At 40.9% G+C, this 26,056-nt stretch overlaps 1 protein-coding gene across 2 annotated transcripts; it reads right to left on the bottom strand.

The window, feature by feature from the left end:
- Window positions 1–667: 667 nt before the first annotated feature.
- LOC128149397 (merlin-like) lies at window positions 668–25,998 on the bottom strand. 2 transcript variants are annotated; one of them, XM_052804557.1, is made up of 19 exons: window positions 24,534–25,997; window positions 21,164–21,406; window positions 19,546–19,660; window positions 17,634–17,759; window positions 17,148–17,270; window positions 13,331–13,414; window positions 12,443–12,511; window positions 12,144–12,226; window positions 10,842–10,917; window positions 10,250–10,387; window positions 8,419–8,493; window positions 7,527–7,640; window positions 6,962–7,084; window positions 6,164–6,381; window positions 5,154–5,256; window positions 4,292–4,419; window positions 3,535–3,685; window positions 2,627–2,836; window positions 668–1,606 (listed from the first exon to the last, which is right to left on the bottom strand). In XM_052804557.1, exons 2-19 carry the CDS (start codon window positions 21,169–21,171, stop codon window positions 1,571–1,573), a joined length of 1,980 nt encoding a protein of 659 aa, XP_052660517.1. In that variant the 5' UTR covers window positions 21,172–21,406; window positions 24,534–25,997; the 3' UTR covers window positions 668–1,570. The 2 variants fall into 2 exon arrangements, with proteins under 2 accessions (XP_052660517.1, XP_052660518.1); XM_052804558.1 differs by lacking the exon at window positions 21,164–21,406 and having other exon boundaries at window positions 24,534–25,998.
- Window positions 25,999–26,056: the final 58 nt, after the last annotated feature.

Raw genomic sequence — 26,056 nt, 5'->3', positions numbered from 1 at the left:
CAATGCCACCTACCCAACATTGGGACCTTGCCAGCATCTGCCTCTTCATTCTGACACCTCTGACAGCTTTTCCATCTCACACACAAGGCTCTTCCCAGACAGAGCAGAAACTATGCATGTAATAGCCAATAGTCTGCAAACATCTCATATCAGACAGAGCTGTGAAGAGAATTGACACACCCCACCCCCACTGCCAACCGAAGGCAGCAACTACTCACAAGGCTGAGAAAACGGACAACAGGACACCACTGCAGATTGCCATTATGTGCATCTTGCCACGTAACTGTCATGACTGGCAAAAGTCTGAGAACAGAGCTGGCTACAGATGCTACCCTCACTGTGCTCTCAGTCTGTTGCAGATATGTACAGAGGAGGTTTGTGTGTTTGTTCTTAGAACTTGCCTTGTTAACATTGTTGTAATATTGACACAACATTCAGTTCAGTTGTTATTAGCAAGTGGAAATTGAAGCTTTTTATTGAATGTGGGTTTTTTTAATCTTAGCTTTTAGAACAAGATACTTAACAACATTAATATTCATTTTTACATCACGTCACACGCTCAACTGTGCTACTACTTTAGCTACAGCTGCATATTGTCTGCCTCCCCAGAAGTCCTCAGACTGAAGATTTACTGTGAAACACACACTTAAACACACACACAAAACCAGAAAATGCAAGTAGGTTTTACTAATGAGGCAGACATTTTGCTGCATACACTTCTCCATCAGAAACAAGTCCAACTTTAGCAGACACCAATAGCATCTTTTGTCTTCGTCTAATTTGGAAGCTGTGTTACACAGAACTGGGAAACAAGTTAATGTATGCAAAGTTTGCTGGAGCGGCAAAAGCAACAGAAAGTGCTTGATCTAGTGAGAAACTGTAAAGAGAACAGAAGCTTTGCATTCCAAACAAAGGATTCCCCCAGGAATGAGAGGTATTTGAAGATGTCCACTTCTACATCTGGAATTAAAAGCTGAGATTTCTCACAGAGAAATGCAAATCAATTAGGCGAACCAAGCAATGTTTGGGGAGGAAAAGGAAAATATTTGGCAGGCAAACACTAAAACGTTGAGCAGCTCTGGGGGAGTCATCTCCCATGGACCAAACCAAAAACATAATTAGTCTATTGTGTAGGTAAACACCAAGCTCACGTACAATTTTTTTCTCATCCCAAACATCTCCTGGACACTTGCTGCCTAGCATCCTTTCTACAGAAGTACAATACCATACTGATAAGTCAGTGTGTAAAAACACCTGGGGGAGGAAGGTTTAGCGAAGTATAAAGTGTTTCTTCAAAAGTGCATAAGTAGTAAACAACACTCCTCTGGGTTTGTACGTTTAACATTGTACCCAAAGACACTAGCCATTTTACACTGGCAATTTTAGCGCTCCCAGCTTACGCTATCTGCTTAGAAGCTGAATGGCACCACTCTAACTATAGCACCATGTCTCTTAATGCTGATGCCTGTCAGCAGACTGAGCTGTGCAAGTGTCCCTGTATAGATGCATTTTGCAGCAGCCAAAAAGATGGCCACCAGGTTCTACCAGTCTGGTAAGGAAACGAGAGGCTTCAAATGTAGATCACATCCGAGTCATGCTGCTGAACCTACAGGCAAATCAAATAGGAAAAATTAGTTTCACCCTGAACTCCTACTTAAAGCAAAGTAACTCCCTTTGGTCCAGTTCTTCCTTCACCTCTGACTGTAGCCTTTTGCAAGATGCTCTGCAACAGCTTTTTCTTCCTTCTTAAAACAGGCATATTTGCCTCACGCCAGCTATTTGGATTAGGTTAATCTTAAAAGTTGCTTCTGTTGCTTGCATTAGAAAGAGCTGCTTCCTCATTTGTTGCTACACTCAGTTGTGTTCCTTCTAGTTCTAAGTACACAACCCTGCAGATTCAGGTCTTGAATGTTATATACTAGAGCCTCTAACTGATCCTAAAACCCCTCAGTTTTGTTCATATAAAGCAGCAGCAAATACATCAAGCTTTCTTTAGTCCCAATACCTTGCACAATTAGCATTGCCTAGAGAAAGCTGATTTTCTTCCCACTGTTCAAGACCACACACCCTTACAGTTCTTGAATGCATACTAGGTTCTCCATTCTAGTGAAATTTAAAAGCAGGTCATTTTTTCATAAGACCCAGCTCATTAGCTCTTCAGGACTCTGACAGGGGACACATTGGAAGAGAACTGAACTGTTGGAAGTCTTGGCATTTATTGGTATCTTACTCCCTGCCCCTTAAAATCAGAAGACAGGCACAGTATGTTTTAAGCTCTCTATAGCTGGGAGCACATTCTCATTTCCAAGCCTGGCTGATACAAATAAAATTTAACACAGATCCCCCTACTGCATTCAGGCATCTCCGTTTCATTTACCAAAGCTTACAGCTTTGCATTACAGCTTAGATCATAAGTGCGAAAAAACAGGTGGCCTCAAGTTATAAACAGTCCCAAATGGTGCGCCAGTGCAGGGTCTCCAAACCCAAGCAACAGCCATGCATTGACTCATCATTTGAGAGGCTGTGACAGAGCTGGACAAAACAGGTCCCTAAAGCCAGACTCTTTACCTCTCTGAACTCTAAACTTTTAGTCAACATTTGGGAATTTACTTACAAATCTGATTACCTTTATAATCTGTTTTCTGGGTCCTGTGCCCACACTGTTGGCAACCAAGGAATCTGCTTGAAAAGATGACTTTTCCACTGGCACTGTGTGTTGAATTTTGTTGGTACAAGGCCAGCTGCTTGTAGTATTTAACAAGTAAGCAGGGAAAGGTCTTTGAAGATTTATATCCAATGAATCTCCAGTTTCGAAGGTTTTCATCCATGATGGGGTCTTTAAAAGAAAAGAACACATGGAAATTTAATGCCCTCTCTATATCAACACTCATTAAGCCAAAAAGAACATCAGATGCGTAGTCAGAAAATAAAGGCCATCTTCCCTCATAATTTTTCCAAGCCTCCCTTCTTTCTCCAAAACCATTGACTCAGAGCCATTTTTGCTACATGTGGAACAACCTAGAAAGACAAAGCCAGCCCTATTCTTGCACTGGTTCAGGAAGAGGCTGGAGTGTTTATATAAATAACAAGAAACTTACAACAAAAATCTGGGTTTAGTTCCTCACTTCCCTAAAAAAAAATTAAACAAAAAATACACCAAGACTTTTATGACTTTCAGCAACCACAAAGCACATAAATGAGAATGTGACACAAACTATGAGGAACCACATTTAAATGTGTTAAGTTACAACAATTTAGTTTGCTCCAAGATCTTAAACCCATACTGTGATTTCATAATCTGTAAAATAAGATGATTATTTTTTGCTTATGGTACTGGCATCCCGCCCAGGAAAAACTTCTTAGATTTTGTTTTGACATTAATTTTCCTTGTCTGTGTTCACGCTTTAATATTTTTACTATCAAGGGTACTAAAGCATGTGCCTTGAACTGAAATACAGCAACTACCTTTGGCACACCCACACTATTCTTTTATGGTTCATGCTGAAAAAAGTGGCAGGTATTTAGGGTACATACATTTCCTAAGGAGCGATCCAAGGATCCCAGTACTTCATTCCAATGACAGTTAAGCCCAGACTGTTTCTCTTCTAGTTTCAAAGCATGAATTTCAGACTTCAGTTCTTTCAGTCGATCTTCGAATTTTCTGCTCTTTTCCAAGTAGTCTAGCCTGTAGTCCACACATTGGGGACAAAAAGCTTATTGGCATGACATAGGTCAAGAACAGGTGTATGTGGAAGGAGGAAACAGGAAGTTCTTTGTTTCGTTTTGGGCTTTTGATAGGCAAAATGAAGACTGGCACACGTCAGCCTGACTCCCCTGACCCAGTGAGAAGAGGGTTCACTTCCACCCTTCAGCATTCACACACTTACTAACTTTTTACCAAGCATTTCCTTCCAGAGCAAGAGAGGAAAAGCCTCTCGATGTATTAGATCAACGCAATACCACACTTCAACACTAGAGGGAAACTTCTGTCCTCTAACATACTGTTACTCCAGCAAAGTACTTGCCCCTGACATAATCTCTCCAGGACAAAAGGGTTCCGGACTCTTCATGGCTTGATGCCACTAGAACACTCTTCCTCTGTGTAAATAACTAGTCTTACACAGACATAATCCACACCAGCTCAGGAAAAGGCCTCCAGCCGTGTGTACAAGTAGGAGGCCATCCTGAGTTGTTAAAAGGATGAACCGTGATTCCCAGAGATTATTTTTTTTGCTTTCTGTACTTTCCCTGATTAACATTCTCATTTATTTACACCATAAGCATACGATACCTCTCTCTCTCTATCTCAAAGGACAGTCTCTTGAGGTCAATGTCCTTCAAATCCAGCTTCATGGATCCTTTGTCAAAGTTGGCATCTCTGGTGTCAGTTGGCGAGCATTGCGGGTACTTGACCATGTGCTGAAAGAGGCAACACAAGCTCTGTCGGTAAGATCTGATTGTTCAATTTTGGGTTTATCTCCCCAGCTTCTGCAAGAATGCCATGCTGAGCCATTTCATAAGTTACCCATGGATTCGGAGACACACAGATGCTCCTGCAGCCCTTCCCCTCTACCTGAGTGGCCCCAGATGAACTGCTGACATCCACAACCCACAGATCCAAGGGCAGAGGAGTATCCTGGCTGCAACGTTCTTATCTATTTCAGCAGAGAATGGAAATCCATTCTCAGCAAGACTGGAGCAGAAGAGGGAGCTGGTGCACACAGCCTTAACGCTGCCTTCTCGCTGGAGACAGCCTCATCTGCTTTGCCTAAACACACTCATGGGCAATTTGCATGCCAGTACAACACAGCGGGCTCAGTACAACGACCTCCACAAAGTATTGCCTGACTGACATGGCACAGACTCAGTACTAGGCATAAATGCAGGCAAGACAATCTCTGCACCCTAAGTCCCATCACCAGTCCTGTTTTTAACTTTTGTCTTGCCTTTCTTATCATCCTGACTCACTGCCCTGAACAAATACAACTTCCATCCTAGCTACATGGTGTTTAAGCACCAGTTGGTCCAATAGGTGTTTCTCCCCCAGCTGGATGCAGACATGCCACTACTCAGCTTGATGGGGGCTATAAAAACGCAATCGACATCCGACTATCTCTGAAGAAGAAGTAGTGCCCAGGAGAGCAGAAACTTACAGGATAATTAAGCCTGGTTATGTCTATGAGTTTCTGTTTTGCTTTCCGTTCAGCCTCTCTGGCTTCATGCAGATCTTGTTTCAGATGCTCTGCTTCCTTGGCTCTGTAAGACAAATATCCCAACATGACTGGTTGATGATTTCCAGTATAAAGTAACACATGGATTTGAGAGCTATGCACCTCACTGGCTTCCAGAGAACAAGATCCATTACTGTGAGTGATTCCTTTACCCAAAGACACTTGTGATAGGATGGTCACATGGAGACCTAACTGGACACAGCATGACACATGCTTTCAAATACAATCCTGCACAAACTGGCTGAATTAACATGTTTTTCCTACTCCTAATTTCCATGGGCTCAGTTATGACCTGCTGATACAGATTGTCCAGGCTGTCAGAGATCCTCCCTGAGGTAGGGAGAGGTGCAACATATCTGCTCTTTATTTTGGCAAGCTTTTTGGCAGTATCTTAAAACAAGCAAAAGGCCCTTAATAGCAAGGTTAAACATCATCTGTCAACACTGGTCTACTCTGCATCTTCATGCAGCACAGTGTTATGGAACACAGTAACACTTACAGCATGGTTTATGTTCCACACAAGTTTACCTGGTTTACACTTCTCAAAGATCTGAAAGGGATACAAGAGACCATCACTTGGTACTAATGAATGAAAACAGCCTCATAACTCACAGGGTATACAGATTGGTAAATTCAGATAGCTAAGTAGCCAGTGCTCTTTTGACAATGCTAAGTAGAAAATGCTTTTGCATTCTGGATCTTTAATACAAAACATCTCTAACGCCTTGCACCTGATCCTCTGTAAAATTCTTGACCTGCATCACAACCACTGGTACCAGGTGGAACAAACAAGATGCAAGAAGGCTTAGTCACTCTGAAGTGTTGCTTTGGGAACAATCCCTCCCTCATGGGCTTAGCTCTGAGAAAAGCAGCACACACTCCACCCAGGCATCTCACTAGGAACCACACAACCTCACTCAAGCAAATCTAACCTCCGGTCAGATTCCTTCACCAGCTTCACTGCTATCAGCTCTGCCTCCCGCATCTTTTGCTCCATCAGGCGTTTCTCCTCCTTGGTTTTCAGAGCCGTGATCTCCAGCCTCTGTCGCTCTTGCTCAGCTTCTGCAGCATTCTGGGCCAGCAATTTTGCCTCTTCCTCTGCAATCTGAGCTTTCTCAGCCAGCAACTCTGCTGCTTCCTGGGATCGGAGCTAAGAAGAAACAATTTTTCTTAGTTACCCTATCTAGCTTCTACAAAATCACCCCTGCAGACAGTCAGGAAGAGGACATCTTTCCCCAAAAGATCAAGTGATAAAAATATTATTCCTTAAAATAAGAAGTATAGTAAACATAATTGTAGGGTCTGGTGTTCCTTCTCTGCTCTGGAATTGCCTAACTTCCTTCCTGCCTCTCACCTCCACAAAGCAAGGAAACACATTTGCTTAGAGTTGGACAAAGACATCAACCAAAAATTGAGTTGGCCCCTTCAGTTGCCAGAGTACCATGCCCCTTTCTCCCAATTTCAGCTCCAGGATTGCTTCCTTTCTTCCCTCTTTGCCTGAAGAAAGCACTATGAACCAAATACAAGGAGCAAATGGTGGTTATGGCAGATCAGTTTTCCCAGGTATTCCAGCATGCCCTCTCCACCAGTGGTCAGAAACTCTCCAGCCTTGTCTGAGCCATAATTCCTGGTATATCACAGGAGCCATAAGAAAAAAAAAAAAAAAAAAAAGCTTCCAAACCAAGAAAGCCCATCAAGCACAAGAATATCCAGACTAATGTGCTACTCACCAGGGCCTCATTGGCCTGCCTGGCTTCATCTTCCAGCTGGAAAAGACGCCTTTCCAGCTCTTCTTTGGCTCGCTCAGCTTCTTCTCGGAGCTGCTTCTCCCTGGCCAGCCTTTGATTCTCCATCTGGAAATAGAATGAGCAATACCATGTTTGTGGGTTTGCAGAAGAATCTCATCTGGGCCTGAGGCACCACAGCAAATGAATCTAATGAAGAACGGACTGCTCTCTAGCTGGTGGGCTGATATTCACCAGAGATGCAATACTGAAGCTGCTTGCACTTTGCAGCACTGAACTCCTCTAACAGGTAATACTGGTTATTTCAGACTGCTGGGAGAGCGCTTGGATTGATCGGTTATGTACCCCAAATCTTTGCAATCACCTATTCAGTTTCACAAACATCACTTACATCCTCAGATGCTGCATACACACTAGAGCTGTTCCCGCATTCAATCCTGCTGCACTTTCTCACCTCCCACACACATATTGATGCAATGCATGGACAGCAAGGGTACTAGCTGGAATAATAATCAGTGTTTTCAACAATAGAGGAGCAGAAAGAATCTACCTTTTTTCTAGCTTTTTCCTCCCTGGCTTGTGCTTTCATTTGCTGGATCTCTATTGAGTCCACTTTTCTTCTCCTCATAAATAGGTCGTGGTTTCCAATGCACAACTGCAAAATCTGGATAGGAAAAGCAAAGCAAATGCGATTTTGATGTCCTTGTGTCCCACCCAGAGGGACAAAGAGCCCCACATTGGCCTCACAGGACAGAAGCCAACAATTCTAACTTCAGCACAACTGCTGGCAGTTGCTTCCCTTCCAAGAAAATCAGTACCCAGGGCAGGTTCATACCCAGGTACATAATAGTTTAGAAAAGTTCGTAACGGGATGAGGGGTTCCTTGTGTCCTTCATCTCTCTCTGGTTCCATTTTTCTGAATAATAACAAGCAACAGATCTAGGCCAAAAAGATGTGGCTGTGGGAGTGGTCACCTGTGATGGCCCCTCCACAATCTCATTGAGAAGTGACCCAGCCCCTGTGGTTGTGTTGGAAGCAATCAGTGATGATACAATTAGCCAGTTGATTAGGTCCCTTCCTTGTTGCTTCTCCCAAAAAAGGAGAGGCAGTAGCTGATTAAGAACCCACACCAGCCAGCCACACAGGCAGATGCTGCAGTGGCTTTGCACCTTTCCATACACTATATCCTCCTGTTCCAGCATCTGGAATTCCCTTTGTGATTTGGGCCTTCTTTCACATCTCACTTTCCACCTATCATTTCCCCTTCCCAGAGAGGGCAAACATATGCACCCTGATTCCCAGACAGAACAATCCTCAGGAAAACATGTGCTGCAAGTCAATGCTCCTTGGCCTCCCCATAGGTTTTACAAACAATATTTCTCACTCAGATATCAGTCAGTATTACCAGGCTCAGTTGCAAAGAAGGAAAGCAGGACGCTTACCAATTTGTTCACTTTGAGTTGAGAGGAAAAGAACTTGAAGACTTCTGCTTTTTTGTCAAGAGGTTTAATAGTTAACTACATAGGCAAAAGGAAAAAAAAAAGGAAACACAGTAAGAAGGAGGAAAAACAAAGCTGAAACTATTAATACTAATGCAAACTTTAGCTCATCTCCACTTCTCTCCAGGGAAGCAGTGATTTATGCCACAAATGTGGAGAGAGTGATGCAAAAATGTTTTGCTCAAAAGAGTCAGAACCAGGGCTGCTGTTACACAGGTTCCTCATCTGCTTCCATAGCAGGCTATGTTAGAAGATAAAGCCTCCCACAGACCCACCCCGGTGCCAGTCTGGGTGGTGGTTTTCACAATAATACCACCTGTGCATTGCAAACTACACTAAGAACACTGGAACATGCACTGGTTATCAGGAAAACAGAATACATTACTAATCCCCAGAAGTAATCATGTTCTTCAAGTTAGTAAGATGTCGAACACCTCTCTGAATACCAGTCATTGCAAGTGTAAACAAAACGTATCAAGGGCCTGAAGGATGACTTCTGACTTAGATACTAAGTCCTGGAGCTCTTGCTTTCTCACATTTTCAGTCCTATCTCCCAAGCTGTTTCCAGAGGACATGAAGAGCTTTCATGCTGGCAGGTCAGTACACACTGTTTCACTTCACATGTTGTGCTCGGTTTGGCTGCGTAACAAAATATGGCTCCATTCTTTAAGATCCTGTTTTCTGTGACTCATGGGTTAGCTAGCACTCTATTCCTGTATTTCCTTTACAATGCAATGTATAATTACAGACCATCGGAGTCACCAAGATCATAACGTCCTACAGCTTGTTTCACCCCATAGGTAACAACTGCTTAAATGTATTGCCTTGCGAGGAACAGGGCTGTGAATGTGTCACTGAATATAATGGAGCTTTAATATAGGGCTGCCAAATTTCCCAACAATAGGGAGTTAAAGCAGCTTATTCGCAGACAAGAGGGGAAGTTTAGTGTCATGCAAGGACCAAAAACCTCCTGTAGGCTGCCTTGCCTGATTTAATGTAGGCACATTTAACTCTGGACAGCAAATCCCATCCTCAATGTTCTTCAAAAGATCCACAGAAAATGGAACAGGCTGTGCTGTCCTTTGGCTGACAAATTCCAGGTATTCCAGTACCAATGTAGTTTTTCTAGTTTTGTTTTTCTGATTATAGCCTTCCATGTAGCCACATGATTTGTAATGAGACTAAATTTAACCCACTCCCCACTGTACTTTCTACACGTAGAAGATGGGCCCTGAAATCACAGTGAAATTGCAGTGGTAGGGTTGGGCTGAAGACTGAAATCATGCACTGGCAAACTGGCAGAATTCAGGCAGAGAAACATGTGTTATCTCCCTGCATGTCTCCTCTTGCCGCTGTGCTTCAAACCTCATGTCCAAGGACACCTTCTGCATGTGAAAGTGGCATTAAGTCTTTACAGATCATCCAATTCCTGCTGAGATAACTGAAGAAGCTAGTCACAGTGGCATTCATAATATCTACCTTTTTCAGAGATCAACACACTTGTTTTGCAAAGGACAAGCAGCAGGGAAGGAACCAGAATAGAGGGTTCCACAGTTTTGGAGAGCTCAGAGCAGCCTCTGGCTCCTAGGGGAACCAAGGTTATCCAGCACATCTGAAAGGCAGGTCTGTTATTTTTATTTCTGTAACAAAGCTTCCTAGGATTTTCCCCTTCTCCCCCAAATTATTTAAACAGAGACAGCTTTCAGCCTGTTCCAAGAATCCCAGTCCACACCCATGCCCATATAAAAAGAATAATATATCAAAGCCATCATACCTCTTTCTCACTATAGGAAATGTTTCTGATAGCACTCCACTCAAACGACTTATTTGGAGAGAACCTGTTATTAATGCTGTAGATATGAATACCTTTGGCATCAACTCCAAGTAGGAGATCTGTATGGTTTTTATTTTGCTAAAAAACAATAGATATCAGTAAATGCAATTTATGGTGACATTAAACAACCACAGACAAGAACCACAGTTATTCTGATACATTTATATTTATCTGTATTTTTACGAAATCGATGTTTCCACAAAATATTATGAACATTGTCACTGCTAGCTAATAAACCCAGTCCTCTAGGTTGACTATAGCAGCTCAAACTTTTCGTCTATTTCTCCTTCTTCCTATTACATACCCAGAGCTACTCAAGACCTTTGTCATATTGTAAAATATTAATCTTAACTGTTTTATTCACCTGCTCATTTAGCAGGCAAGTAAACCAAGTCAGGACAATCAGTACACAGCCCACCAACAGCACAGAAAAGCAGAAATCAGGAGTCCCAGTTCAAAACTCCCTGGAGGATTTTAAAAGGACAGAACCATCATCTACAGCGATTGAAAACTGCTAAAATAAAACACTTACAGCAATTGGAAAATAATTGACACCATACATTTCCAAGTCTTGAGCAATTTTCAGGTAGTTCATCTCAGCTTCATCCCTAGAGAATAAAGCCGTGATTATACTTGGAGATTCCTTTTCAACCTTTCTCTCCTAGCTGACTCTACATTTCCCACTTAAAGAACTGGTAATCTGGTCCTTTGTACTTTCTTTAATTTTGCCATCTTACTCTCAACAATACAAAAAGGATAAGAACAGCATCTACAGAATAAAGACAGTGAAGCTGTACCTATTTTGAACCATGTATAGTGTATTCTTTATTAAAATCCAAGTCCAGTCTTATCCTTGTGTTAGGTTTGCCACTCCATCATTATGATGTCTTGGAGACCTACCCTACCATTGTTTTCCATGACATGACAATATTTCCTTCAGGAAAGAGTTCATTGAGAAATGAGTCCTGAACAAATTCTAAACAGAGCTTTGGGCAGAGGCCAAAGAAGGGTGAGAATCTCTCCACCCACCGTTCTTCTCCCTTCAAGGTGAGGCATCAATAAGTCTTGAGAAAAATATTCAGTAAAAATAGTGCTGAGAAGCATCTAGAACAGCCAAAGAGAAATTGAACCACAATATTAGGAAGAGCTGCCTCTGGGTGCCAACAGCTCCTACTTCTTGTTTCATTGAATCTCCAGCCATGCTGAATGTCTTGAAGTAGCTGAATGTCCACATGGACAAGCACCAAAACTCAGTCCTGGAACTATGATGCCGTGTCTTTACTCTTTCGGTTCCTTGCCAAGTATGCTGACACACTTTTGAACCATGATTTTCACAAGGTATAAAATATATCAGATTCATTGTTTTTATTCTAGGGGGAGACTAGTGTGATATGGCTCTAGAAAGGCAGCTGCTGCATAGGGCAGACACACCAGCAACTCCAGGTAGCTAATGGCCTTAAATGAAAAGGCTAAACTCTCAGCGCTAACTGCAAATTCAACACAAGTCAAACTTTCTGCAGGAACTTCTCTGCTGGCATACATGGACTCTGATGAGATAGGACTCCTGTTTTAGATATGTTAGGTCATGAAGCTCTGCAAGAGCCCTCAGCTTCTTTGCTCACTTCAAAGCAAGTCCAGTTTACAAGCACTTGGAGCCCTACACAAGACACTTCTTACCCCAGATGAGTTGGTGTTTCTATCCTTAGTTATAACATCACAGTTTGGAAACCAGTGTTTCTTTGCTTACTCTACAAAAGCCAAACTTCACTGAAGACAGCAAACAACCAGTTACTGAAATGTATGGGATTTCCAAAGAACGAAATTATTTCAATACCTGGCAATACCCCTGTGCTCAGCATACCAAGCAGTAATCTTTTCTTCCCACATCTCTGCTGTCAGCTGATACTGCCTGAGGACCTACAGAGAAAGGAAGGAGTTTGGTTTCCTTTGAAGATACAAATACATGTGCTGCCTCTCCCAAACAACATGAATGCAGCAATGCAGTTCACAGCTCGGTCATTTTGCCAAGTTCAGGGCAGATGCAAACAGTTTCTAATGCTCTGGTTAATCCCACAGCAGTACCTGTGTTGCAAAGAGTAGATCCAAAGATTTGATTTTATACAGAATACTTACCCTTTTGGGTAAAAGTTCATCATGGGCTAGAAAGCCTGGCTCATGAAAGTTTGGGTCATAGTCACCATACTGTCCCAAAAAAAGAAAAGAAACTTCAGTTTGTTAGACGCAGAGTGCTGAAGAACTTCTTGCTTGCATAGTTTGATGCAATCGCTTGAGACAATTTTGTTTTGGTTCTCCTGTATACAGGGTAACACGTAATAAACAGGCTCCCCTCATTGAACTGTCCGTGGATGTTACTTCCAGCCTTTGTGCTATGCACGTAGCTCCAATACAACCACTAAGGTGGCCTATAACCTTAGACTTCAGTCCTAGCTTGCAGCTCTCGGTAAGTGCAGATATGAAGGAATCTCCCATGATTTCATACCCTCCTTTGAACTACAGGCTACGTTCAGGAGTATAAGCTTCCCTACTCCTACAGCCTATTGCATATAAGCTGGGCTGCTGCAGAGGGCCAGCATTGCTAAGAATTTGTGTTCAGCTCGTGCCATTGTATAAGTTTGGCTCTTGGTGACATGAAGTGAACTGTGCTCTGAGAGATACTAAAAAAACATCATGTCCTTCCACTGTGACCTCTGGTATCAGCACCTGCTGTATCCATGGACATTTTTTAAAACAGGAAATAATTCTAGCTGGCAGAATGATTACATTAACATGTTAGGTCCAAAGAAATCCCTGAAGTTGCAAAAGCATAATAGATAATACCAAAATCCTTGTAGTGGCATCTAAATCTTGTTTTTCTAGCTGCGCTTGTACCTCCCAGGATGACCTACTTCTTTAATAGCAAATTTTGACACTGCTGTGTTTTACATACCACCATGTATATGTGTTGGTTAAAAAAATAAAAAAAACAAAAATCAATAAAAAAGGAGCACTTCTATGACAAACCTTGGCCTGAACAGCATAAGAAGCCAGTAAAACTGTTGCTTCTGGAGAACAATAGATCTCCTCATCCAGTATTTGTTTCTTAACCTAAATCAAGAGGAAAAGGGAGCAAGTTAAAGAAGCTCAAAGCCAGGACTTAATGTCAGGCTTGAAATGAAACTAGACATGCCCAGACTATAACTTGGCACCAAACATCACCGTTATGAGTTAACAACAGCAACAATAAAATGGCATTCAGAAACACAGGAAAGCCTTTACTTAGCATCACATTTAATGAAAAAAAACCCAACTTTTGAAAGTTAGTGTCTTAATTCTAAGTTCATAGAAATGTCAATCAGCTATATCCACACATTTATATAAGAAGTCCTGAAAAAGAACGTGTTATAAAACATGAATTTTATTGTCTGCACTTTATTCCCTTTAAAAATTCTTCTTTTTCTTCCTTTCTTTGGAAAAGTTAGCCTTACAACATGTAAAACATCAAATTTTATGTTGGAAGGGACCTCTGCAGGTCATCTAGTCAAAGCAGGTCCAACTAGACCAGATTGCTCAGGGCTGTACAGCTGACTAATATTGCCAGGGACAGACACATACTGAAAACCATAACAGTATGTTCTCAAGCTTTCCAGAATGAGAGAATAAAGGAGACCCCACAAAGGGAAGCTGACTAATAGAGAACTTAATTCATTCAACTACAGTGGTCTAAGCACAATAAAAACATAGGGGCTTAAAAATAAAAGCCCAGTATAAATGGTAAAGGGTCTTTTAACATTCTTTTCATTTTAATAATCTATGGTGCTACCAAGATCAGAGGCATAATAGTTTGTAGGATGTTGCTTGATTTTAAATCAGTTGGGTAATTTTTACTTGAAAACCTAAAGAGGGAAGGGGAAATTAATCTTCACAAATCCTCCTCTCAGGTGTAATGTATTTAGCCTACTAACAAGCACAAGACAAGAAAATTTTGCATAATACAGTCTTAAACATTTCCAAAAAGAAAAATTACTTGAGATAGCAGTGAGCTACCTTCACAAATACACTTTGGCACTGTAGGTACTGTGAACTGAAATGAACCATCAAGAAAGTTTTTCTTTTAAATTTAGTCTCTGGTGAGCACAATATATGAACCTGAGTTATAGTACAGGGAAAATTCTTTCTAAGCTGTTAAAATGGAAAGAATGAAAAGACTGAAAAGACTTTTCTTCCAAATTGGAAAGCTCCAGCTTTCATACTCCATGGTGCAAATCATACATTTCAGAACTTAGAACAACTTAAGATAAATCCCCCATAAGTGTCTGGGGTTTTTTTCCTGATCAGTTCTTACAAGGACTTTGTTGTATTTCTTTATGAATGAGCAAATAACCTAATCTTTACACAGACAATATTTAGCTTTAGTCATTTACATTTATTCACACATCTTGCAAAAAGCTGTTATGCCACATTAATTTGCAAAGGTCTGAATAGTCAGTAGAGCTGAAATCTGTAGGCATCCAGATGTCCGTACATGTTTTTCCTATTAGCATCCAGGTGTGATCTTAAGTTCTTATAGTCAGGAAACTTTGCAAGTTCAAATTTGTTTCAGTCTTGTTTTTCTATTCTGGAATGAAAAGAATTTGCTAATTGCATATCTGCTAGTCAAGGCAGGTTCAAGGAGAAAAGAAAAGTAAAAAAAAAATCAGGATTAGAAGACTAGGAAAAGAGTTCTGCCTGTCTCATCCCTTTCCAAAATTAGTTTAAGAAACAAATTGCCAAGTGGTTAAGGGTTCTGGATGAAGTTCTAGTTAGTATATTAGCCCTTGGAACAACAGCATTTTCCCATTACTTCATTAACACATCCTCCTCAGGGAACAAGTGTATTTACTGTGTTTGTTTACAGATGCAGACTGAATTTATTCCATACACCCCATCTACCTGCACAGACACATACTGCTAAAAGCTACCAGAATAAAGCAACACACCACAAGGCTGTAACTTGCAGAGGACTCCACAGCAACTCGGGAGAGAAGCTGGATGTCACAGACATTGAAACAAACAGCTGACCAACAAGTGACCATCCAAAACTCAATGCTCCTATACCTATTGTTACAGCTACGGCCTGTTGCTGCAGCCATGGAGCCACAGCTATGGAGCCACAGCATGGCTTTTCCTGGTTGATGCATCTTTATTTTGGTAACAAAGCATTGTACTCCAAGAAATTGCTGCTTCACCTACTTTTTAATGGAGCCAAGAAAACCCTAACAATTTCTGGGACAAAAGAAAACCAAGTGGCAAATAAGAAAGCTGCCTCTGCAAAGCTACTAGCATCAATGCATGTGTGGGGTTAGCTTTATTCCTTTTACTAGCTTCCATCTCATGGAAATTTGTAAATCTGGAAGAACCACCATGGTGTACAGACCAAGCTGTGTTCACACAGCTAACAATTCTGCTCTTGAGCATATTACTGGTATCCTGCAACTCCTCAGTAGCTGCCCCTATGGCATAGCTGGAATGGGTTCTGTTATCTGTAATGAAGATTTGTCAGGGCTGGGGATTTATTCTGCTAGCATGAGTAGCAGGTACCCAGTTCAATGGGGCAGGGAAGACAACTCCAACTGGCTAATTTGACTGGCAGAAGTCAGTGTGTGCAAGTCTGGACATTTCAGAATACCACCAAAGGAACAGCATTTCTCATCCAGGGCCTATCAGACAACATGATGATGCCTCCAGACTTTGTCTTTGAAAGGATCACACATTGTGGTGAATCTTCTGTTTGAGTTGTAGCTGTCTATGCTGCTCCACTCCTTTTGAAACTTGCTAGATGAACAAACCTATATTTCAGAACAGCTATCAAATTCTATGATCTTTTTTCCCTACAATCCAAAAAGAAGATTTAAGAAGGATAGGTTACGGAGTTCTTGTTTTCTAGTGATTGTGCCTTCTACAGTCACACACAAAAGACCTCCCAGTAACCACATGGACTATTTTTAGGAACTCACAACTTCTAGTTTCAGGGATAGGCTGTAGTCACAGGTCTTGTTCCATCTGCAGCTGATATGGGTAAAGCAGCTTATTGTCCCCAACTGCTTATCACCATTCCTTCCCTCTTCTCCACCTTCACAACTGCCACTGTAACTGCTTGTGTAGTCACTCCTCCACACAGTGTGTACATCTAATAACAGGTGTCTTCTAATTCTGCTCATTTTGAAAGAGCTAGGTTAGGGAATGGTTACACAAGAGATTACACCAGCAGGTCTAAGACAACAATGACAAGGAGCTGTTGAGACTCTCTTCATCCAACTTAGCTGCAGCCAGAGCAGACCAGATGACACAGTCCTCAAAATAACTTCTGAAGCTGATAAAAATGATGGCTTCACTTTATACTTCTCAGCACTGACCAGTTAGGGCAAAAGCCTCACAGTTCTTCAAGCAGTGCCAGCCTTGCATGGATCTTTTTTTTTTTTTTAATACCTACTATAGGAGCAAAACAAGTCTGGAATATACAGATGTGGAATTATCACCCAAACTGCTAGGTGTAAAAGTTATTTTACATGAAGCTACAGGTCTCAGCAATTTGACTCCCATTCCTAGCACAAACAGTAAGACAAGCCATCAAGAGAACAAAAACCTGCAGAAGGCAAACAACATTCACCTTACCAGAACACAAAACCACAGCAGTCAGGAGACATGTTTGTATTTCATAAAAATGACCTTTACAGAGACACTGATACAGCTGAAGCCAGCAGAACCATTCTGAGACTAACAGCTGCCAACAAGATCAAAGACAATACAAAAGGACTGGTGTAAATATAGAAGGAATTAATGGTTAAAAACTGTTCCTGACCTGAAGGAAGAATAAATGCTGGGTAATTTCCTGTAATAGTTCCTCTTCTACCTTCTCTGGGTAGAATTTAGCCAAAAAATGAAAGCTAATGGGATCTTCTTTGGGGATTTCTTGATCTAAAACCTGTTTACAGATAAAATAAAATCAGCAACAAAAAATAGTACATAAATGTCTCAAAATAATATTCCAGAGGAAAATCAGAAAGCAGCCAATAATCCACTTAAAGCAGCCTTTCCATATTTTAGAAGGAAGGGCAATGCTGAGTTTTAATCTAATAGCAATTAGTGCATATAGCGGTGATTGGTGTGTGTGATACTTTAGGCCAAGTGTGACAGAAGCAATCAGACAAATAACACAATGAACTTTAGTCTTAAAATGATACCACCTAAAATTGAGTTGTCATGTAACACATTCCTTTAGCTCCTGTACTAAAAAGATAAATCTTTTTATAAGTACAAAATTACTGTGATTCTTTGTTTTCTATACCTTTTTGTCCATCTTTAACCAGGTGCACATTCCTTTTATTGTGTACTGCAAGCCAAAGAACCAAGTCTCCCTTAAACCAAGTGCTCGGCACACCAAGTCAAATAAGTCCTTTCCCTTCCACTTCATCTAAAAGAGAAAAAGAAAATTAAGAAAAACAGGTATGTCTTGAATGAATTTGCTACAATTTAGGCAAGGAAACTAGGCTACCATTTGCCTTTTTCCTATGAACTCTTATTTCACCTTTAGCTTTTCAATGAAATATGCCTACTGCTGTCTACAGCAAAGGTGAAATAGTTACAATGCTCTACCTCCTCTTCCTCTCCTCCAGAGGAATATTCACAGAGCAGCTGTAGTCATTTAATCACAGCATCAAGCACTTTATGAGCACACAGAACGATGATTGTACTATTGTTTTCCTAGGACACAGCAAAGCTTTACTAATATTTGTAAAAATCTTATTCAATAGTTTATACAAATTGGAGAGACTGAAAGAAGGCCAGGGGAAATCAAAGGAGTGTCAGGGCACAGTGCAGAAATGCCAGACAATGAAAGCAAATCCATCTTTCACATACCTCAGCTATTTCAGTGGCACCAAGCCAAGCCTTTATGCTACTCTAATTTAAATGAACAGGAGCCTGTCTTCTAGAGTAATTTAGTAGCCTGGCTCCATAGAGAGCAAACTTTGATTAAAGGTCCCAAAATTCACACACATATGATGCCTCATTTTTTCACTGAAGAGGCTGCACATCTGTTTCTTCTATTGGCTACATGTTAAAAAGTCGATTTTGTCTAATTGCATGGGTCAGCCACTAAAAACTTAATGGCAAAAAAAATTAAATTTTAGGCAATATTTGGATGGAAAGCAGGAAATCATCCCAGCAAAAGAGCAATATTTGGGAAAAAGAGAAAGACAGCAAAGGAAAGAATACATTAAGCTGGATTTGTTAACAAAGACTCTGATCTCTAAATCAAATTTTCCAAATCCTTTATTTTCACAACTCTGCCTGCAAGTATTCTAGATCAGTAAGTCACAGAAGTGCACTGCTTCTGACTAATCTATTCTGTCTCTGAGGAACCTAGTAAATTAAATACTAAATGCCCCACAAGACAGTCAAGTCTCTCATTAGAATTGCCAGTCCCACTGGACCTCAGTTTTCTAACTCGAAATAACTGTATGTCTTTTTTTTTTTTTTTTGCCTTTGCTGGATGATTAGGAATTAATCAGGCACAGTTCTGTCTCCTCAATAGTGCAGACCAATTCATTTAGCAGTTGACCACTTGCTATATTTGTTTTCTTCCATATTTTTCTGCAGTCATGATTTCTCTATCTAATTTACTAGATAGCCGTAACAGAAGAAAAGTTAGCTTTTTCACTTGATCATTTTTCTCTTCTGCCCAGAGATACAAAACAGCCACTGTAGTTAAAGAAATAAACTGGTGTTTACAAATGGCAAATTTTAAGAGAATGTTCCAGATCAACTGAACACAAAAGTACCATTTTATAAATTATTTTATAAGCAACATCTTAGGACCAGCTCTGACCAGACTGCTTTATCCAAGCTGGCAGTGTCTTAAAGAGTTGCGTCACTTACAAAAAAAAAGAATTTTGTGGAGAAGTAGGTATACGTACAAACAAGCCCTGCAGCATGTGCTGGAATGCTTATAAAGAAAGCAAGCCTACTGCTAATTTAGCAGTGTCACAAATGGATTTCATGGAAACAGCTTTAAATTCTGAATAGTCAGAGTTGTTTAACAGAAGAATGCATCTGAGACTATGTAATCCATTGTTTATAAAAATAACAGTTCAGTTTTAAAACCATCCATGAACTGATAATCTGAACTTTTCAAATTTATGTTTTGCTAATACAAAGGTTAGTTTCCATCTTTCTAGCATTCTGCTGAGGACTCTTACCTCACAGCTGAACTCCATTTCAGCATCCACTGTTATAATTTTTACTTTAAAAGTCTTTGGTTGTTTCTTCTTCAGGCCTCGGATGGACATATTTTTTAGTTTATGATAGCCACACCTGAAACTGAACATGCGTTACATTTAGGGCTGGAAATTCAGTAACATTTTCTTGGCTAGATTCCAAAGTAGGATCAGTCCAAACTTGCAGAACAAAATCACCTTTAAATATGCATTTTTGTGTCCAAGACAGTAAGAAAGGAAGTTGAGACAAAAAAATTTAGTTTGACCTTTAAATTTAGTTTGCTCCTTAAAATAAATTGCTCCAAAATGTCATTCCTGTCTTTCTTCAGACCTTGGCAAACACGGGGTTCCTACAGTACTAGAAAGAACATCATTCAGACCTTATATTGCAAGATCCTGGGGCCTGCCTCTCACTACGGCTGAGGACATCTAGGGAACCTCCAATCCAGCCCTCGTGCTCCGTACAATCACCCACGTCCATGCTATTCAGCAGTCTCTTGCAACAAAACTCTGCAATGGATGGATGTTTACAGTTTCATAAAAGTGATACCTGGCTTTTGAATAATGCCAACAGAATTATGACATTGCTCATCCCTTTCACATATCCAAGCAAAATTCCCTTTCTCAAAGGTCTCTGCAGCATGTACCAACACCAAATGCATCAGTGGAAGCTCCGCGTGTAAAACACACGGTAGAGTGCTACATCATGTAGCAAACCCTTACAATATCAAATTCAACTCAATCCTTTTCCATCAGTTAGGGCTCCTTGAGCAACTAACCTATTGAGTTTCTTTACAACGCAAGATCTTAACTCCCTGAAATGATACAAATGCCAAGAACATATGCAGTGAAATTAAGCCAAATTTACCATGTTTTCTTGGGCATACCAACTCACAACAATGAAAGTTATTGAGAACAGAAATTTTTGCAGTGGAGTTCTTGTGAAATGAATTTAATTTTGCAGAAGCCTACAGAAAATTCCTTCACAAATCTTCTGTTCTAAATGCAGTTGACTGCATGCCATCAAGAAAATTGAGGATACATGTGCTATTTCCACAGCCACAAGGATTTTGTAGATACCATTCAAACCAAATGTTGAAAGTTGGGGTTAAATGATAGTGTGAATCTGCACTATGCAGTTCTTGGATGTTTATTTCTGAGCACAGGAAATCAGCCTGTAAAGTTTTCTTCTTCTTTTTACTTTATAAAAATAACAGCTCAGCTTGCACAACCTACTTAGTATCTGTGAATTATATAGGTCAAGAAGAGACAAGGGCATTCTTGGTTTCCTACAATATAAGACTATTACAGTATGGCAGACTTCCAATCTCTCCTTAAGGAATTCCAAAATAAAGTTCTAGTTTCAACTGAAAAGTTCCATTTGTCTGTACCTTCCAGGATTTTATAAAATATCTTGTCCTCTTCTTTGCTTCTGCTGAGCTCTAAATTGGCTTGCAAATGTATCAATTATTTTCCACTTACTTTGTACATGCCCCTCATTCAAAAATTTCAAGTAGCTAAACAGGAGATAAAATGTATATGGAAGTTTTTCTTTTCAAAGTGTAGGGAAGTTGAGGCAGAGAACAGATGAGTTAGTTACCAAATCATATGGACATCAACAGCAGAGTTGAGAACAAGTACTTGAGACAACTCAGAGTGGGGAAGAAAAGCTCAAGAGGAAATTAATCTTTCTGACACCACCGAGACCAGTTGAGGAGTCCTCTCGCTCCAGTTGGCTCTGCTTCTGCTGAAGTCTTGTTCAGTTTGGGGCAACACACTTCAGGAAAGATAATGGGGTAACTGGAGAGAATCCAAAGGAGAGATCCAAGGGCTAGAAAATATTCTGTGGCAAAATGAAAGTACTGGTTAGTGCAGAGAAGGGACAAGTGTGGTGAGACATTATAATGTCTGCTCTTCATGACCACAATGGTTAGGACAAGGAATAATGGGCTTAAATTGCAGACAGGTTGTGCACTGAGAAAATTCACTAACAATAAGACTATTATGATGCTGGAAAAGCGTGGGATGGAATTCCTATCTTTCTGATCTTCTATCCAAAACAGTGTGACAGTATCTGCTCCCTCCTCAAGACTGGAGGGAACTACACGCCCTCAAAGCACTCTCCCCAAGCTGGTCCTTCTGCTGGTGCCTGCCACCAGTCCCAGGAGAGGCCAATTCACACTACAAGAATCAGTGCAAGCCAGGGTGCTTCACAGATAGGCATATCCAGAATCCAAATCCCATCACCCCCAGGGTACCCCCTTGTCCTCAGGGAATTTTTTTTAGAGGAATTAAAACAGATCTTGCCACAGAGTGTTTCCTCTGTAATTTAGGCAACACCTCAGTGCACACTATGGAGCAGGCCTCGGGTCCTTTCTATTTAGCATAGAAAAGTGTTTTCAGTTAAGGGGAAAGGAATATTTAAAAACCAAAAAATGACCATAGTAGTATGGTGTGACTGCAGTAATACTGACAATAAGAGCATCATATGAAAGCATCCAAAACAGCAGTAATTATTTCAGTAGGTTTTTGATCTCTAATCTGCAAGCTGCAACACAGCTAACAGCAAAATTATATTTTAACCTGTCACATTCCAAAGGTCTTTCCTGTCCAGTTCTCTTCAAAACAGAGAATTACTGTAAATAATTGTACCATTGGATACAGCAGTTAAAGCACGAGAACTACAAACTACTATACAATACTGGAAACAACCCCTTCTTCTATTAGTTCTAGAATAAACACCAATGGCTGAAGACAAAGGAGAAAAAAGCTTCATAATTCATTTTTAATATGTAATTTGAAACGGCCAATTGAATTAAACAGGAACTTGGAGTTAGGGCCAGTACAGAACACTCTCAAAAAGTTTCATATGGAAAACGCTGAACAGATAAAATTGAACAACTGCAGAAGAATGTACTAATTTTCTCAAAATATGACAAAAACACCAGAGCCCTTCATTTTGACTTTGAAGTTCTTTCTTTTTTCTTGTATAACCTGGTTGAAATGACAATATAATTTGTTCAACATTTCCAATAGCATTTTTTTTCCTTTCCAGAATTTTTATTCCATGGAAAAGTACATTCTGACTCACAGTGAAAATGCATTTTTGAATATCAAATTTTCCCAAGAAATGTAAACTGCATTTTAATCAATAGCACTGGTAAAGAAATAGAAAAGGTTTTCACATTGAATACCTTAAATGAATGTCAGATACTGACAACATAAGCAAAAGCACTTAACAGTCAAGTTTTTAGAAAAATAACTTTTTCAAATAAGAGAAATCTTGCCGAATAAGGCAATCTGGGTTTGCAATCTTTGGTTTAAATGCAAAAGCAATCCACTCTCTAGATCCCTGCTAATAACAACATTTAACTGTGAATCATGTGCAACGTGTTTCAAGATAGAGTTTCTGTCACTGAGCTCCAGTGATTTATTTCTGCAGTTGCCACAGGGATCTAAGCTCAAGACCCAGGATCAGAGCATGTCATAACCTTACCAAATAACGCATTAATCCAAAATAGGGTGGGGTGATAAGATTCCTGTCCAGCCAGAATCTGGGAACAGATAGTTCAGAAGCTGTGAATGTCCACAGCTTCACCCGCACCTTATGAAAACCAACAGAAAGATGAAAAAAGCTTTACTTGACAAGGGGAACAGAAATGCAGTGATGAAGAATATAATTCGCAGGAACTAAATGCTCCTGACTCTGCCTTTTAGCATGTTCATGTCCAAGATGAAAGAACTGATATCCACCAGCTCTGACCGGATCATGGTCTTCTCCCTTCGTGACAATGAGAAAGTAGTGCCTGAGCAAAATGTGGGGGTGCAAGGGAAACTGGGAACAGCAGGCAATAGCAAGAAGAACTGGCAAGGTGACTCTTGCAAGGACTGATGCTTATCTATACCACAGCACTAGATGGGCAGTCATGTTACACCACTAAGCTGCACACTTATCAAAATGGGAAATAACCCACACATCAGATGCCACTTACAGTATTAACTGAATAGTACCAAGAGAAAGAAAATGAAGTCACCATTCCCCCCCAAAAAGCTCAGTAAGTCCACAAGAATTCAGTACATTAGAGACAGACACAGAGAAATATCTCAACAAACAAGCTGTAATTAACCTTCCCAAGAATGAAAGTACAATTTACTTTCAGTTCAGCATTTCCAAGGTGAATGGATGGTTTGCAGGGCTCTCCACAGGATATAAAGATTTCTCTTCATATGGCACTTGCTCTCAGTGACAACTGTGTGTGAGCTATTACCATCCAATCACACTTTGGTCAGCCACACTCAAGTGAAAAAGCATCTGTTTTCACACACACACACAAAAAGCCAGCAGCACTTTTTAAGGTGAGACCTCCTTAGTCTCAGCTGCAGACAGGCTAGGAACTAATGGCAATTGTGAGACCCCTCTCTTATACCCCTAGAAGCAGTCTGTCCTTAAGAATCAGCACATCCACAGGGGCAGCAATTGTATCATCTGCTAGCAAAGTCCTTACATGAGCTGGAAATATAAAACCCTCAGGAGTGCAGCATGGTTTAGAGAAACAAGGTTTGGGAAGTACTTTAAGAGCCACCAATAGAAGATGCTTGAAGCATCAACTGCAAAAGTACATTAACATAGTTACTACTACCATTTAAATGTCTCCTGTCATTGCTGAAATATTTACTGCAACTCTTACATCGCAAATCCCCCTGGCTCATTATGTTACTCCCAGTTCCTGAATTTCTATACTTAAGCTCAGAAATTAATGCAAGTAATTTGAACACAGGCAACACAGGAAAGCGTTGTGGGCTTTTTACAGTTGTTGACTCACACTTCTGCCTGTGCTCCCTGCCCTGCCCAAGTAACAATATAAGCAAAGAATTCACTGTTTTAAAATGGATCAGCAATATAAAGGTTTTTCTTACCCCTCAATCTAAAAAGAAGTTATCTAAAATCACCAGCTGGAATCAAGACTTACCTCACAGATCATTTTCTGAATGAAGATAAGAAAAAAAATTCTTTTTAATCCAAAATTCCGTATTTTTCAGCAGACCTCAATATCCAGCCTTCACAAGTTCTGCCACTAAAATAAAATCCAAGAACAACTTTTATACTTGATTCCCTTTCCTTTGTTTCCTATGAACTGCAGCATGTTAGCGCCCTCTGAAAAATCAAAGAATTGCTTTCCCAGGTGATATGAAAGCCTCTTAACCATTTCCTGCCTGTGCCAGCAAGGCTCCTCCCAACTTCTCCCCACTGTAATTCAAGCAATAAGGCACTAAAATAAGAGAAGCCCATGAATCTTGACTTGGATATCTGTAAGAACTGATAATGAATGTACAAATAACTCCTTTGATAGTATTTGATCAAACTATTTCAACAGTGTCTCCAGCCATACAAAGAATAGCCTATTCTCACCCTACCCAGCCACCTTAAAAAAGGAAGCTGCACAGTGTTGTCCTATTAAGCGAATAGATTCCCTACCTGCCTTCTTCCTGTGGCAAGAGATGATGGGACAATAATGCCTACAGAACAAGCCTGAAAAGTGGGCAGCAGCCAAAATACTTGCCAGTAGAAAAAGATAAATGAACTCATTTAAATAAAAAAAGGGATGGCCTCAGCTTGAAGTCACAGGAAGAGACCACAAGCTCCATGAGCTGCCAGGATCACATCACCTCAAAGGCAATAGCAAAGTCAAGACTTTTTTTGCTATTATTCGGTTTGTAAGGTTGGGGGTTTTTTGAACCTTCCTTTTTAAATACATATTTACAGAAACTGAATTTCTACCAGAGTGTGGATAAGCAAGGACAACAGGCCAGCTCTCACTTCATACATGTTACAATTATTCCAGATTTACATGGAAAACCTTCAAGATTTGTCTCATTTACATAACTTAATAGCAGGTGGAAGAGCACAACACTACTTCCCATGCAAACAACAGACCTCAGTGCCATGCAGCCACAAAAAGAGACTGCACTGTCAGTCACCTTCATCCCCTGCAATTCCAAGTGTAAAATGGCCCCTCAGCTCTCACACCTCTGCCTCCTCACCTCCTTCCAGTACCTCCAGACCAAGGCCTGCTGCAGATTGTGTCCAGCCCTGCAGCACCACACATTGCTGCTGAAATGTAGCACCCAGATCAGTTAGTTATACCAAAAACCAGGCTGGATTCGGCTGTGTGAGCCCACAGGGGCCAGAGGTAGGGCAGGTCTCCCCACAGACAGTGCCTCCCTGAGGAAGCGGGGCCCACAGCCAGCACCCACTCCCCAATCTCCCCAGGCTGCAGGACCCCCAACCCCTTCAGCCTGGGAAAGGAAGAAAACCTCATTTTTATCGGCTTTAGTCTCTCACTGCGCGCTGAGGCTGCCTCAGGGGCAGCAACACACCGACCCCACCACCACCCCAGCCCCTCACCCTCTGCTGAGGGGGCCAAGCTGCCTGCCTGCGCCTTTAAATCCTCCCCAGGAGGCCCCGCCCTTCCCCGCCGCTGGCCCCGCCCCG

Source organism: Harpia harpyja, chromosome 12 (assembly GCF_026419915.1).
Source record: "Harpia harpyja isolate bHarHar1 chromosome 12, bHarHar1 primary haplotype, whole genome shotgun sequence".
Lineage (NCBI taxonomy): Eukaryota > Metazoa > Chordata > Aves > Accipitriformes > Accipitridae > Harpia > Harpia harpyja.
This window is presented reverse-complemented; position numbering and strand designations above follow the sequence as displayed.

Bases quoted from the DNA above. Each gene is read 5' to 3' on its own strand.
- LOC128149397 (XM_052804557.1), bottom strand. The intron at 13,415-17,147 runs GTCAGGAACAGT...CTCTTGATTTAG, and splicing joins AGCATTTATTCTTCCTTCAG to GTTAAGAAACAAATACTGGA. The intron at 12,512-13,330 runs GTTTGTCATAGA...TTTTTGGGACAG, and splicing joins CTTATGCTGTTCAGGCCAAG to TATGGTGACTATGACCCAAA.